Genomic DNA, 14,442 nt, shown 5'->3' on the forward strand with positions numbered 1-14,442 from the left:
TATAAAATTGCCCGGGAAAACTGTAAAACTGGATACTGTGAAGGCTAACAGATGGGTCTCAGAAACAAGGGGTGCCTGGGTGGCCCAGTCAGTTAAACGTCCGACTCTTGGTTTTGGCTCAGGTCATGATCTCATGGGTCATGGGATTGAGCCCCACATTGGGCTCCCCACTGGGCGGGGAATCTGCTTGAGATTCTCTCCTTCTGCCCTTCCCCCTACGCACACACATTCTCTCTCTCTCTCTCTCAAATAAATAAATCCTTAAAAAATATTTTAAAAAAAGAAACAAGCAACTAGATGAGGCTGGTAAACCACAGGTATTAAGGGAAAACAGAAAAAAATGTTGGGGAAAAACATATGCTGACAGTGTGGGTAGAAAACAAAGCCAGCTTGAGATTTTACCACAGATATACCAAGATGTGTCAAAATGGGACAAGGTGTTACCCATTACAGAAAAGCCATTTTCTTCCCTGAACTGAGCATTCCTGTCTAATAACTACGTCTCATAACAAGTCCCATTCCACAGAGCTTTAGTTATTCCTACCCCTCAAAATGCAGCTCCTCATGCTTCCTAGTCTCCATGGGATGCATGTCATCCCTTACCAGAATCCACTATCCTGACTCTGAAACAAAAAATGCTGACCATATCACCCTGGAATATTCTGAAACAAGAAACAAGAAATAAAAGAGGCAGTTAAAAATGTAAACAAAAAATTCTACTGAGGAATCCTCTGTTTAGGAAGATTTTCTATATCAAACTACATTTACTTAGTGATAATGATATTCCTCCAGTTTTCATTGGTGAAAAACAAATTTTTGTTTAAAGATCTGCTGATTTTTATCCCCAGGAGTTAACTAGCATGATTGCAGCCAAAGGTCAAGATCTTTGTTATTCCAGCTAATCTGCGCACATTTGGTGTGTGTGAACAAAGGAGTTCCATTTTACTTTCTTCTGCAAATCTGACTCATCAGATTTTAAAAAGACAGGAACTAAGAAAAAAAGATCAAAATTGCGTTAGGAAGACTCAATCCCAGGAGAAGCTTGCAAAGAAAAACAACTAAGCACAAAGGAAGGAAACCACCGAAGAGGAAAGGTCACCCATGCTGGAAAGTATGGTAAAGTATTAACAGATGGCTGCTAAACAGAGGCCAAGTCACTCAGCTCCTATCACTTCTGCACCCTCCAGAAGAATTCTCTATCTTGAAAAGGTAGAGGACTTCATCAAGAGGGAAATGAATGCTCCTTCCTCACTCCTGATCTTCCTTCCATACAAAGGCATCTTCACTAGCATAACCTCCCTCACTTCTCTCAGCTCTCCCCCTTATTCCCTCCCATAGAAAGGTATGGGCATTTATTTAGCTTTTCAGTCTTCTTGGTGACTTTGCAAAAATAAATTGGATGTGGTAGGCCTTTCCTTTCTCCTTTTTCTCTTGGAAGTAAAGCTGCTTTTGGGAGACACCTACTCTGTCAGTTATTTTAAGATACATTCTGTCCCTGTAGAGTAAGATTTCTGAATTCTAGAGATCGTTTTTAAAAACCTACTTGTTAGTGGATATAAACTACATTATCCAATAATAGCTTTATCAATATAAAGGTTACGGCCCCTACCTGCCTATTCTTTTGCTTATTTTTTCATTTTGTTCAGAAATTGGGTAGGAAAAAGGGTGCTATTTATTGAACCCCAATGCCCACACAGCTGTGGAGATCCTAACTACTTTAACTGAGTTTAGACTCCAGATGAGGGGTGCCTGGGTGGCTCAGTCAGTTGAGTGACTGACTCTTGGTTTCATCTCAGGTCGTGATGAGATCGAGCACCAGGTCAGGCTCTGCTCTCAGAGGGCAGTCTGCTGGAGATTCTCTCCCTCTCACTCTGCCCACTCCTCCCCCCGCACCCTCCCCCCCCACTCACAGGTGCATGCTTTCTCTCTCTCTAAAAGTAAAGAAATCTTTTTTAAAAAATGAAAAAAAAAAAAAAAAGACTCCAGATGAAATAGATTACATTCCAGAATACTGAAACAACTTGTAGGTGTGAACCACTGCTGATATTTTCAAAATCAAAATGAGTAGGAGAAGAGCCATAGCACTAGAGATATCAAATATTTTCCAGAGTTCCAAAAGTAAAAAAAATAGATTTCAGAAAATTAGTGAAAAGTTTGAAGTCATTCCTTGAGAAAATTCTAGAACAGATTATTGAGCAGATAACAGATAAATGTTTACAATATGGAATTACTATACCATATGTATAGATTATTTTAACAGAAGATTGTGGAATGTGATCAACATGGACTTCAATGAGGCATTTGATCAAGAGTCTTGTTATGCGGACAAGACAAAGAATGTAGGTCATGCAATAGTAAAGTCAGGGAAATTCTCTGCTATATAATGAACACTGATTCATGGAGATTTGGCACCCTATTGAGGTGGTAGTCCTTATGGTTCTATTCTTTGATCTGTATTATCTAATCAATTATCAGTCACTTGCATAAAGAGTTTAAAAGACATGTTTTCTAAACTTACTGATGCTTGCTAGGAGAGAGAATGATATATTGAATGACAAAAATCAGGATGCAAAATTATAACGACTGGGTGGCTCAGTCATTAAGCATCTGCCTTTGGCTCAGGTCATGATCCCAGGGTCCTGGGATCAAGCCCCGCATCAGGCTCCCTGCTCCACGGGAAGCCTGCTTCTCCCTCTCCCACTCCCCCTGCTTGTGTTCCCTCTCTCGCTGTGTCTCTCTCTGTCAAATAAATGAACGACATCTTAAAAAAAAAATTATGAAAAGAACAGGACACAAACCTGGAGGGGTTATCTTCTAAATCTAAATCCTAATTAAATGTCTTCTTGTTGTATTCACTTAATTATCATAAGAACTTAGTCTTTTTTACCAAATATTTGAAATTGACTTTAACCTATCAATGATTTAACATGAGTTTTTCCTTACACCAAATATTATTAAACTGATTTAAAAGGATCAAGTGTAACTACATTTACCTAGTAAATAAATACAGAGAATAGGCCATACTGGACATGTTGCGCCCATTTCGAACAATCTCATTTTCCTGATCCTCCCATTTCTTGATCTCACAGTTGACATCGGAGGTAAGCAAACCCAGCTTAAGTCCAAGCTTTGCTATCTTGGCTTGCTCCTATAAAATACACATTTTAATCACCACAATATTGTCATTATTGATGTAAAAGGAAGATTAGAAGTAAGACTGTTAAAAGAAAAAGGTCTTACCTCAGAGTCAGGCTTGTCTGGCTTTAATGACTTCAAGTTTGCGTTATTCTTCTATGACAATAAAAAGATTAAGACATCTTAAAAAGCAGTACAGCTAATTGTGAGGAAATACAATAGTAATAGAAAACAAATTACCTATAATAAAATTTTAACTTAAACATTTTCAGAACATACTTAAACTATATTAAATTAAGTTGAAACAATTATTTGCAAATACTCTTCTAGCATGTAAGTTCAGCTTTGAATAGGTAAGTAGTCAGAAACCCGGGACCAGGGAAAGCAGATCATGTCCCAGAAGGATTTAAAGACTTCTGCAGTCTTCTCAGAGTCCAGTTATTATACCTCCAAACATTCCTGGCCCCTCTGTTGAGTTATTTTTATGAAATGATGTCATAAAATTAGCCACTATATGTAGTTTTCCACATGTTCCTAATGTTATGACTCTGGAGCTCAATTCCTTTAACCAATTTGCCCTTTGAAGGCAAAATTTCAGCACCCTAGTGTCATTGACATCTCAGTTCCTAATCCTCTACCCAGCTGTATAGGAGATTATACTTAGAATATAGTACTTCATATTTGAATCAACATATTTGATGGGCCCCTATTTTTGAAACAGCAAGTTTGTTTCTGTGTAAGCTATATGGAACTCAGAATATAGTTCCCCAAGGAGAGGCTAAAACATTATAGTTAGTTAGGTTAGCAAGCTAGCCCACAGATTCCTATTTACATGAAGAACAGAGGGGCGCCTGGGTGGCTCAGTCGGTTAAGCAGCTGCCTTCAGCTCAGGTCATGATCTCGGGGTCCTGGGATCAAGCCCCGCATCCAGCTCCCTGCTCAGCGGGGATCTGCTTCTCTCTCTCCCTCTGCCTCTCCCCCTGCTTGTGCTTTCTCTATGTCAAATAAATAAACAAATAAAATCTTAAAAAAAAAAAAAGAATGGAAACCACTACCAATGGCAATGTTTCTTTGAAAAATATATGCAGAAGCTCTCAGGAGATGGCAGCCCAGGTTGGCCGTTCCCCCCAATCTGAGGTCTGGTGGAAGCTCCCCTAATTGGGGCAGGAGTTCCAGAATGGCCAGGGCTACTGTACATAAAGGGGTAGGAGACGCTGGTAGCCTTTTTTGTTTTAACATTTACTCAAACTCTAAACACACACACACATACACACATTGAGTAGATGTACACAAAGTATAAATTATAACATAATAAAACAAAATACCCAGCCCCCTTAGCTTAAGAAACAGGTCATCATCAATACCTTCCAGGTATATGTGTATCCCCTTGTTTTTTGTTTCCCTTATTATTACCACAACTTGATACTTCTGACCAGCTCTTCTGTCACCAGTTTCACTGCAGAACAGAAGAGCCTCAACTTTTCCTTGTTCTTCTGTCTCACAGTTTATATTTACTCATTTAACATAGCCCTTTTGAGATTTTCTAATGCTGCTTACTATAGAAGAAATAGGACAGAAAATGAATGTGGGGAACCTATAAAGCCGCATAATGTACAGATACGAGCTGCCCCTTATGTTCACTGGAAAATACAGGTGATCTGTGTTCTCTCCGGCCCCTCCTTGTACAGAGTCACTCACCTGTATCTTCCTCCCTCGTCTGGTAGACTATAAAGCAGGTGATAAAGCATTTAAGACATAGCTCGAGGCTTTGAGGGTTTATTTTATTTAGAATTTTACAGCCTATCTTATTTTTTTTAATTCAGTTGTGTTTTCATTATTTTTATTTTTACTTTTACAAATGATTATTATTAAAGTGTTTACTGAAGACTGAAAGGGAGCTGCCTGACAAGGTGCAGAAACCATCTTCATACATGTCACCAAGCCGGCCACCTAGTGGGACACTATTTTGGACTGCAGTCAGATGCATTAGTTGCAGTTTCAAATTTACAATTTGGGTTCTGAATAAAACATTCCAGAATGTACAAAACTCTTCTACTTACCATTGGCTTTGGAAGTGACAGGTAGCCATACTTCTCTCCTACAAATAACACATATAACTTAAAACAAATTTTCTATTAGCGTATTTTCTATTATTCACATTTAATTTTTTTTAATATGATTAAATAGGAATGGTAGTACATTAGTTTTGATAATTTAGGCTATTAATTACATGTGTTTCAGAAACAAAATTGTAATTTGGTGAACATGAAGGCTGTCAACAGTTATATCTCTAAGGTACCTGGTTGGACAATCTCTCCCTCCCCCAATGTAATGGCAGAAAGGCACAATTTCTCAGTGTTATTTACTTATATTTACAACAAGCTTCCTTCATAGTGAAATCTTTCACAGCGGCCTGCCTCCAATGAAACCAGATTCTTCTTTTATCAGTACCAGTTATCAGTGCTTGCTTCCTTTTCTGTGACTATCAAACCAAATCATTTACACCTAAATTCTTAAAGTATTCGTCCAGTCAAACAGAGCAACTCTAGTGTACAAGATAGGAAGAGGAAGTAAACCAAATACAGTCTCTTGGCTGTGAATTAACACACGCAGGAAGCACCGTAACTGAGGAAAGGAAGGAGACATGTGATGCCCACTTCACCCCTGCGCTTCCCTATTTCAAACTTCTAGATCATGTATAAAGTCAGGTTACAATGGATGGTAGATTGTTTTCAAAGCCTAGTTTGTTCATAGGGGAAAGAATTCACAATAAGATTGAACAGTAATTGCTTCTTGATTTTAAGGAATGGGAGTTTGTTCAGCTATAATATATTAGGTAGAACCATATGAAATTGCTGATACTCAACCACTCTGAAATACAAAAATAGCAATTTCATACAGTTTCACCTAATGAAAGTAAATACAGTGTAAGAGCACTAAATCATACACTTTCTTATAGAATGACTGTTACATGAACAGGGTGAGCCTATTCATAACATATTTAAATTTTCATCTAGAACTGTGCTGTTGAATATGGGATCCACCAGCCATGCATGACTACTGAGCAACAGAAACATGACCGGTCTGAATTGAGATGTGTTGTAACTATAAAATACATACTGGATTTTGAAGATTTAATATAAAGGGGAAAAAATGTAAGAGACCTCATTAATCATTTTTAAGTATTGATTATAAACGGAAACAATTATCTTGGATACATTGGGTTAAGTAGAAAACATTGAAATGAATTTCACCTGTTTCTTTTTAAATTTTTCTTGTGCCTCCTAGAAAACTTTAAAGTACATATGTATTTTATATTTCTGTTGGACAGTGCTGATCTAGAAAATGAACCGTCATTACGGGTCAGCCATTGGTACTCGGGAATAGCTTTATGGTTCAAATCATTTCTTTGTAGTGTCGGAATAGTAAGGGAATTTTATTAATGATTTTCTGTTCTCAGAATTGTGAGAGAAAAATAAAACTTAAAGACATTATTTCCATGCCTTGTCTCCTAGCGCTGATATAAAAAGTGCCTGATTTAGCTGTGAAAGATTAATAGAAGACTTTAAGTCATTTAGAACCTCAAAATTCACCATTTATCTTAATTCAAAGTCCAAATCCTGTCTATAATAGCCCTAAAAAGTGGTCTTAATAAGCTGCAGAAACGAGCATAATCATTACTTAAGCATAACTAGCTTAGGCATGAGCAATCTTGTATTATTTACCCTTGTGATCCTCCATAGAGCCTATGACCCTGACATGTTCACATTTCCTCTACAAGAGAAAAAAAAAGCCACCTATCTTAGTATCCCTTATTTCTCCGAGAAACAATAGAGGTAAAGAAACCAGAAGGCAGGGAGAAATAAATGAAAAAAGGAGCCTTTCTATAATCTGGTTTTCTAGCATTACCATCACCAATTAATCACTGGCACTTCCAGTCCCTGAGGCTGTCTTACAGACACTTTGTTTTGCTCCATATTCCCATCATTTAGCTGGACTCAGAATGATTTGCATATTTGAGGATAACTGCAAAACTGATCATTCTTCAAGACAGCTTTTCCCCAAATGCTCTGCAGGTAAGGTTATCCCTCTTTCCCCCAATTCCAATATAAGCCAAGTTTAGTTGATAAAAAAAAAAGTTGATAAAGATACCAAAAATCATTAATCTGAATCATTTTATAATTAATTTTATAGCTGTTTTTTTCCATACAAGCCTAATTATTGCCATTGATTCTAAGCAGAGCAAATACATTGACTCAGTTACGTTTAGCTCTTATATCAAATTAAAGAAGTGGCATTAACAAACAATTTCTATCTCTGATGAAAACATGTTATAAACATTAGAAGTAACTGGAAAAACAGGAATATTTATGGGGAAAACACAGTCAATATTTGAATTATAAACCTGTTTTTCAAAGCACTGTTTTCACAGGGGTATCATAAGTTTAATACTCCCAAAATCCTTTGTTTAATATTCCCTAAATCAACACCACAACTGTATCATTTTTACTTCTCACCTTACACCTCCAGATAAACTAAGTTCAGGGTTAAGCTCAAGAGCCCCTCTGATCTGATGGGAGTACCAAAATGATCGCTTATTTGCTGCTCTCATTTTCACTATCCAGAGCTCTTCTGCATCTTTACAAACTAAAGCTAATTTCCCAAGGACAGAAAAGCCTCACTATTTCACTAAAGATGTGCTATGTAATTCCCTATTAGAAGGTCCCACAATTAGCTTTTTTTATTCCGGAAGGTGCTCTATATGGCATTATCAGAAAGATCATGTCCCCAGACCCACTGAAAATGAATCGCTAACTACTGAAGGATAGGCAATTAGCTAACCACAGGAGTAGGATTGGGGTATTCTAATCCAAACCCAGTTGTCATCCTCAAACTCTCCCTTACCTCTACATTCAATTAATCAGCAAATCCTACCAATATGACCTGTAAAATTCTTCTTAAATCAGTCTTCTTATCTCCATTTCTACTACCATCATCTCATTATCTCTTGTCTGGATGGGTCACTCCCTTGTTTCGAACTCCATGTCCCCCAAATAAGCTCATATTTATCCACAAGCATATTCCTCCTTCTATGCATCCCATTTCGGTGAACAGCACCTTACACATCCAATCTGCCAAGTGATAAAACAGGCGCAGAGCTATGGAACAGGACCATTAGGTACATCCCTATAACCTGAAGCCTAGTCATATTAATTCTAAGATGGTTCAAACAGAACAAGAGAAATTCAGCCTCTTTAAAGGAGAAACAGTCTACAAGCTGTGAGAGAAGGCTTCTTTTAACATTTAGTTATCTAAAATAATCTCAAATTCTAAATGCTATGATTACAAATTCATCATTAAGGGAAAGTGGAATCTTTCTGATCTGGTCCTTTCTAATATGAAGACCATGGCTTCCCAGGAGGGTTGGGTAAGAAGGCAGAAATGGATGAAGAGAGAAAGGCAGGAAGACGAGCATTGACTTTTGAGTTCTTAAAACAACCTCAGGAGGCCCTATTGTGAAATTTCCGTGTCTCAGGATAAGGGGGACAATGACCTAGCTCTGAGTCCCTTTCTCATTGCTTACCATGTTATTTGCTTTAATTGGTTGGTTAAACGACACTTGCAAACATATCCGATAATTCTTCTATTAATGAGAGTCAAGATATTCAGAGCAGAACAAAGGTAGCTAGAATACAGCAAAGGCTTTTCAATAATAGCTATAACATGAGTTATAACAGCAGCAGAGAGAAATCAGGATCTGAAGAATACACTCCACCCTTTGTATGGAAAGTAGTGGACAGGTGCAAGGTAACAGGCAGACTTGTCATAATAACCATACAGAACAGGAAAAACAACGCTGTGACACTGGACTCAGTCCAGTCAATAATGGCTAACCCAGAGTTGGACTTCTTTGTCAAAAAAGCTATTCTTATGAGCTTAATGTTAAAAGTCAGGACAAAGAAAGGCAGTACAAGAAATCAACCAACTCTATCTCAGTTAACCCCACATAAGGATCCTTCTGAACAGCAAGATACTTTACCAGTTAAACAATGGATGTACCACTGATTGAGGCAGCAGAGTTTCCTACCTACAGAGGAATTTCTTTCAGCCCTAAAGAAGTTAAGGTAACCTGATTTTTTTGAGGATAGGTTACCCAAACCTAAAGAAGAGACCATTTACATAACATCCAGCTTAAAAGTAAAAGAAACCACAGAGACCATGTGGTCCAAACATAAGTATAGGATTTTCCTGTTTCAGCTCTAGTCTATCTGTAGTGGGTGCTGGTGTTGAGGAAGATGGGGAAGTCACTTTCTTCATTTCCTAAACAAGTCCCATAGCTAAATGACCATTCTTCTTCAGATATGAATCAACAACATCACTTTACCTTTTAATACATGAAACTCGTCTCACATAAAAATCCATGTGTCTATAAATACTTTATAAAAGCATTGAAGTGATAAGCCATTTAGACTAGCTATCACAGAAATCTTTAAATGTAAAATCATGGTAAACATTTATTATATTTTACAAATTATGCTATATTTACAAACTCTATCTAATTTTCTGATTTTTAAAAGCAAATCAGCAATTATCCTATATAGGTATTTTTAAAAATATGAAATGTTTAGATGTTCAAGTCAATAAAAATAAATATGTAATTTGATGTTATTGTGGCTTAAAGGACATTTTATTTAAAAAAAAAAAGCATGCTTGACACTAACAGAAGCCATTCAAAGAGGATAAAATACATGAAAACACATAAACATAAATAAGAGGACACACTATACAATGGAAAATAAACCAAAGTCCCAGTTGTTATTAAAATAAAGAATAAAAATGATGCCTTCCTATACATTGTGCAGTGCTATTCTACATGTTGTAAAAATACCAATGAACTTACCCACCACAGGAAATTTTCCAAGATTATGTAGTCATCAAAGAAAGAGATTCCATCCAAGTGGAAGGAAAGCAATTCAAAAATCAAATAACTACATTCATTTCATTATGAAGTTAGTAGAATTAAATCAGAGAATAATTGTATTACAGAAGAGCTTTTGTACTAAAACTAAAAAACAATTTTGATAAAATATAAAATGACTAAATTTCAATAGGAAAACTAGAATATTAATATTACTTCAAAGAAATCTACTACACTGTTGTACAATAAATTGTACTGCTTACATACTACAATAAAGAAGGACACACGACATTTTCAGTTTTTCTGTGGAAGGTATGTTACTATAAAAATAACCCATTGGGTTATAACAAGATAATTCATTTTGCAACTGAGGTTTGACATTAAAAAACTAACAGAGCTAATTGAAATAATAATATATTTAAATACGCGGACAGTTTCTCACCTCGTCTTCCTTCAAACACGTCATTGATTTCTCTTAGCAGTGTTGACATGTCACCAATTTGGGATTCCCAAGCTTCACAAAATACATCTAGGTTTTCTTTAGCAATTTTACTAGATGGATGCAATGTCAATGTTTCAGCGGCAGAAATTATCTAATGAAATACAACATACACAGGTGTCCATTTCAAAATCTTAGCTCTCAACATCATATTGGAGACCAGACTTAAGTCTGTACTGTTCACTCAACAAACAACTATGAAGTGCTTTCCACACATAAGCACCATGTTGGCCAACGTGGAGAGACAGGGAACAAAACTCACTGTTTCTGCGAATAAATAGCATGCATTATTATATACAAACCTGTATCCAGGGAGCAATGGTCTTTATTTCAGGAAAACTACTTCCACAGAGTCATTTCCACAGCAGAATTCAAAGAGTTACGCTCAGACTGGGAAGGGTGGAGTGCGCTGTACACAAGAGACAGGACAGGGGCTGCGGCGGCGGCAGCGGTCGCCGCGGTGGTGCTGGTGGCGGTAGGAGTACCGGTAAGAGGAGTAGGACCGGCAGCAGTAGTGGGAGTGGCAGGTGGCCAGCAGTAGCGGCAGTGGTGGGAGTGGTAACACACACGCACACCTATGAGCACACGGCAGATACGTCCTTGAGATACTGTCTCAGGGGCTCGATCTACATTAGTATTGACCTTCAGAAACACACAAACAAAATACATTTTCTCAATAGAGAGAGAGAAACTGAGGCTCGGGGACACCAAGTAACTAATACATGGCTATTCATTCACCTACTCTGTGCCAGGCACTGTACCCGTGTTCCCGGAGCTGGGGAATAGCTACGAGTGAGACAGATGAAGACTCACACTATAATGGGGGGAGACAGATAATAAAAAACATACAAGTAAATGATAAGATATTATAAGTTATGATAAATTATATGTATAAAAATAAAGGGTAAGGACGAGAGAGGATGTTAGGTGGTCACGGAAAAGGTGGCACGTAAAAGCAAAGAACTAAAGGTCAGTGGGGCCAAAGGAAATCTAGGGCGAGCCATTTGGGATGAGGTGGGAGCACTTCTAGTGTGTTCAAGGATCAGCCAGTACGCCAGTGTGACTGGACTGACATGAAAAAAGGGAAGGTCACCAGAGGCCATGTGATGCGGGACATACACAGTAAGGACCGGACTTTACTGTGAGACAGGAAGTCACTGGAGAGCTTTCAGAAGACTGATATGGTCCACGTCATGCTACCTGTAAGGGAATTAGAGCTACGTGTTCCTCCTGGGGGGGGGCACAGTCACACACACACAGGACTTGACAAGGAGGTGGCAGCTTCATGAGCAAAACAAGGTTCCCCATCTTCAGGGAGGGCGGGCACATGGGCTCTCCAGAGAACCACGAGCTAGATTTCAGTGGGACTTCCCTCTCGACCAGGAGCCATTGTATGCTGTACAAACTGCTCCGTTGTGTCCTGGATAGGATCTAACATTCTAAAGGAAATACAAAGAGGACATAGCTGAAGTAGAGATGACCAGAAATAAATACAAATTAACCCAGAGGCATGCTTTATTTCCTTAAACGATCCCTTTGTGAAACAGATGGCAAAGACAAGGAGCAAAAGCTAAGGCTGTGAGAAAAAAAATGCTTCTCAAGTTATGGAAATTGACAACAGGCTCTATCACCATCCTGGGGAAGAAAGTACGGTTATTCCTAATATCCCTACTACAATAAAAACAGTAAGCAGAGAATTACAGCCAAATAGCAAGTATGGCTTGAGGAAAGCAAGAGCTGATTGCATATGGCAGAAGAGACAAACCTTTTCATTCTACTGAAATACATTTAAAGCCAAGGCAAGCAGGATGAATCTCAAGCGGACAAGCAAATACTGAAGCCTTGGTTTCTCTTAATAAGGAGAGATCCTCTGGTTATAATAAACTGTTCAGCAGATGATCATTGCCAAGGGTGACTCATATACTTCCTCCTTCCATGATAAGCCTTTGACACTGTTCTCTACAGAGCACACATCCCTCCAACATTCAACATGCTTCTGCTAGAGGACACAGGCCACTATGGTCTCTAAGTCACTTGCACTGTTCTCAACTCTAAATCCAAGGGCTCTACATCTATCATGTAATACTACAGTTAGGAGTACGTCCTTTGGCTGACCATGATAAATGAAACAAGAACACCTGGTAAATTGTATTCTGGAGCTTAGACCTAAAAAAGAAAGGAAGTTCTGCCCCTCACTTTTCTCTTTAGATTAATTTGACAGGGACAATATTAAATGGGATATCAATTTTTAAAAGGCTCTGGAAAATTATAAAAAGTTATATCTCAAAAAATTCAGAAAAAATTCACAACTCTTCCAAAAAAGCACAAGAACTTTCATTTCTACATATTCCTATGTAGTCATTTTCTTTTTTCTTTTTTCTTTTTTTTTAAGATTTATTTATTTTTAGAGGGGGGGGGTGGCACGAGCAGGAGGGGCAAAAGGAGAGGAAGAGAGAAAATCTCTGACACGGGGCTCGATCTCACAACCCTGAGATCGTGACCTGAGCCAAAACCAAGAGTTGGACACTTAACTGACTGAGCCACCAGAGCACCCCTCATTTTCTTATATATGTACATTTTACATAGTAGCAAGTATAGTAAGTATACAAATACGTATCCTGCTTTTATCATCTAACATTTTAACAATACATTTTTCAATGTTGCTAATTCTAGCTATCATGATTATTATTTAAAGGTCATAATGTACTATTTGCCTACCTTAATTATCTTGCTTCCAACTGAATCTTATTATAAGTAATGCTGTAACAAACATTGCTTTTGTTTTTGTTTTTCTAATTTCCTTATGTCCTTGGGAATCCTAGGTCAAAACACGTAAATATTTTTATGGCTTGGTCCATAATGGTAACTTATTTTTTTTAAAGATTTATTTTTTTAAAGGTTTTATTTATTTATTTGAGAGAGAGAGAGAGAGCATAAGTGGGGGAGAGGGGCAAAGGGAGAGGGAAAAGCAGACTCCCCACTGAACAGGGAGCCCGACGTGGGGCTTGATCCTAGGACCCTGAGATCATGACTTGAGCCAAAGGCAAACACTTAACTGACTGAGCCAGCCAGGCGCCCCTAAGATTTTATTTTTCTAAGTAATCTCTATACCCAATACAGGGCTGGAACCCACAACCCCAAGACCAAGAGCTGCACGCTCACACTCCAGCCAGGCGCCCCAGTAAATTACTTGTCAAATATGTCACTACAACCTGCACTGCAAACAGCTTCACTGAAAATAAATATAAACTAGGACATCAATTAAATGGGCCAATCTCCAGTTTTGCAGAGGAGCAGCATCAGCATGGAACGTCAGCTATGTTCCGGCACACTATCCGTGAAAATTCCATGATCTTCTTCATCACTCTCAGTGGATTTGACCTCTAGTTATGCAGAACCACACACATCTTCCTTCCACACAATTTGTTATAACACTCAGACAAGACATAATATAAAGGAATGATCTGCTATTGCTCATACCTGTTGGCCAGTCACCTGAAATGTCTCCTCTGCATGTACACAGGTTATTTCAAGAGGTTCTGTCCCAGATATATGGCGTAACAACCGACAGACCTATGAGAAAACATCTCTACAGTTCAACCTCCACCTTCTCGTTCTTCGCAATACAGGTTTTCATTTTATAATTAATAAAGGAAATAAAGCCTTACACAGAAAACTTATTAAAACCTTATTAAATTAAACCTTATTTATTAAAAATCAAGTTGTATATTACTTAGAAGATTATTATAATACTATATTGGTCACCAACAGATTTTCTAGGAATAAAGCAGGAATGCATAAGGGTAGAGCATATTGTCTCTTTGTCTCTATTTCTTATCTCATTATGGCAAGTGGTCACCGTATATTAGAACCCAAGGGAATCTCTGAA

General features: G+C 38.0%; 1 protein-coding gene across 2 annotated transcripts in view; it reads right to left on the reverse strand.

The window, feature by feature from the left end:
* CTNNAL1 (catenin alpha like 1) overlaps positions 1-14,442 on the reverse strand; it is a 65,506-nt gene that overhangs the window by 6,365 nt on the left and 44,699 nt on the right. The window contains exons 10-14 of one of the 2 annotated variants that reach the window (XM_078061564.1): positions 14,034-14,126; positions 10,497-10,647; positions 5,196-5,233; positions 3,241-3,288; positions 2,994-3,148 (exon numbers count right to left, since the gene is read on the reverse strand). In XM_078061564.1, the coding sequence (XP_077917690.1) occupies positions 2,994-3,148; positions 3,241-3,288; positions 5,196-5,233; positions 10,497-10,647; positions 14,034-14,126 (485 nt within the window). Of the gene's footprint in view, positions 1-2,993; positions 3,149-3,240; positions 3,292-5,195; positions 5,234-10,496; positions 10,648-14,033; positions 14,127-14,442 lie in introns of both variants that reach the window. The other variant, XM_078061563.1, reaches the window with a different exon arrangement.

This window comes from Halichoerus grypus, chromosome 14 (assembly GCF_964656455.1).
Source record: "Halichoerus grypus chromosome 14, mHalGry1.hap1.1, whole genome shotgun sequence".
Lineage (NCBI taxonomy): Eukaryota > Metazoa > Chordata > Mammalia > Carnivora > Phocidae > Halichoerus > Halichoerus grypus.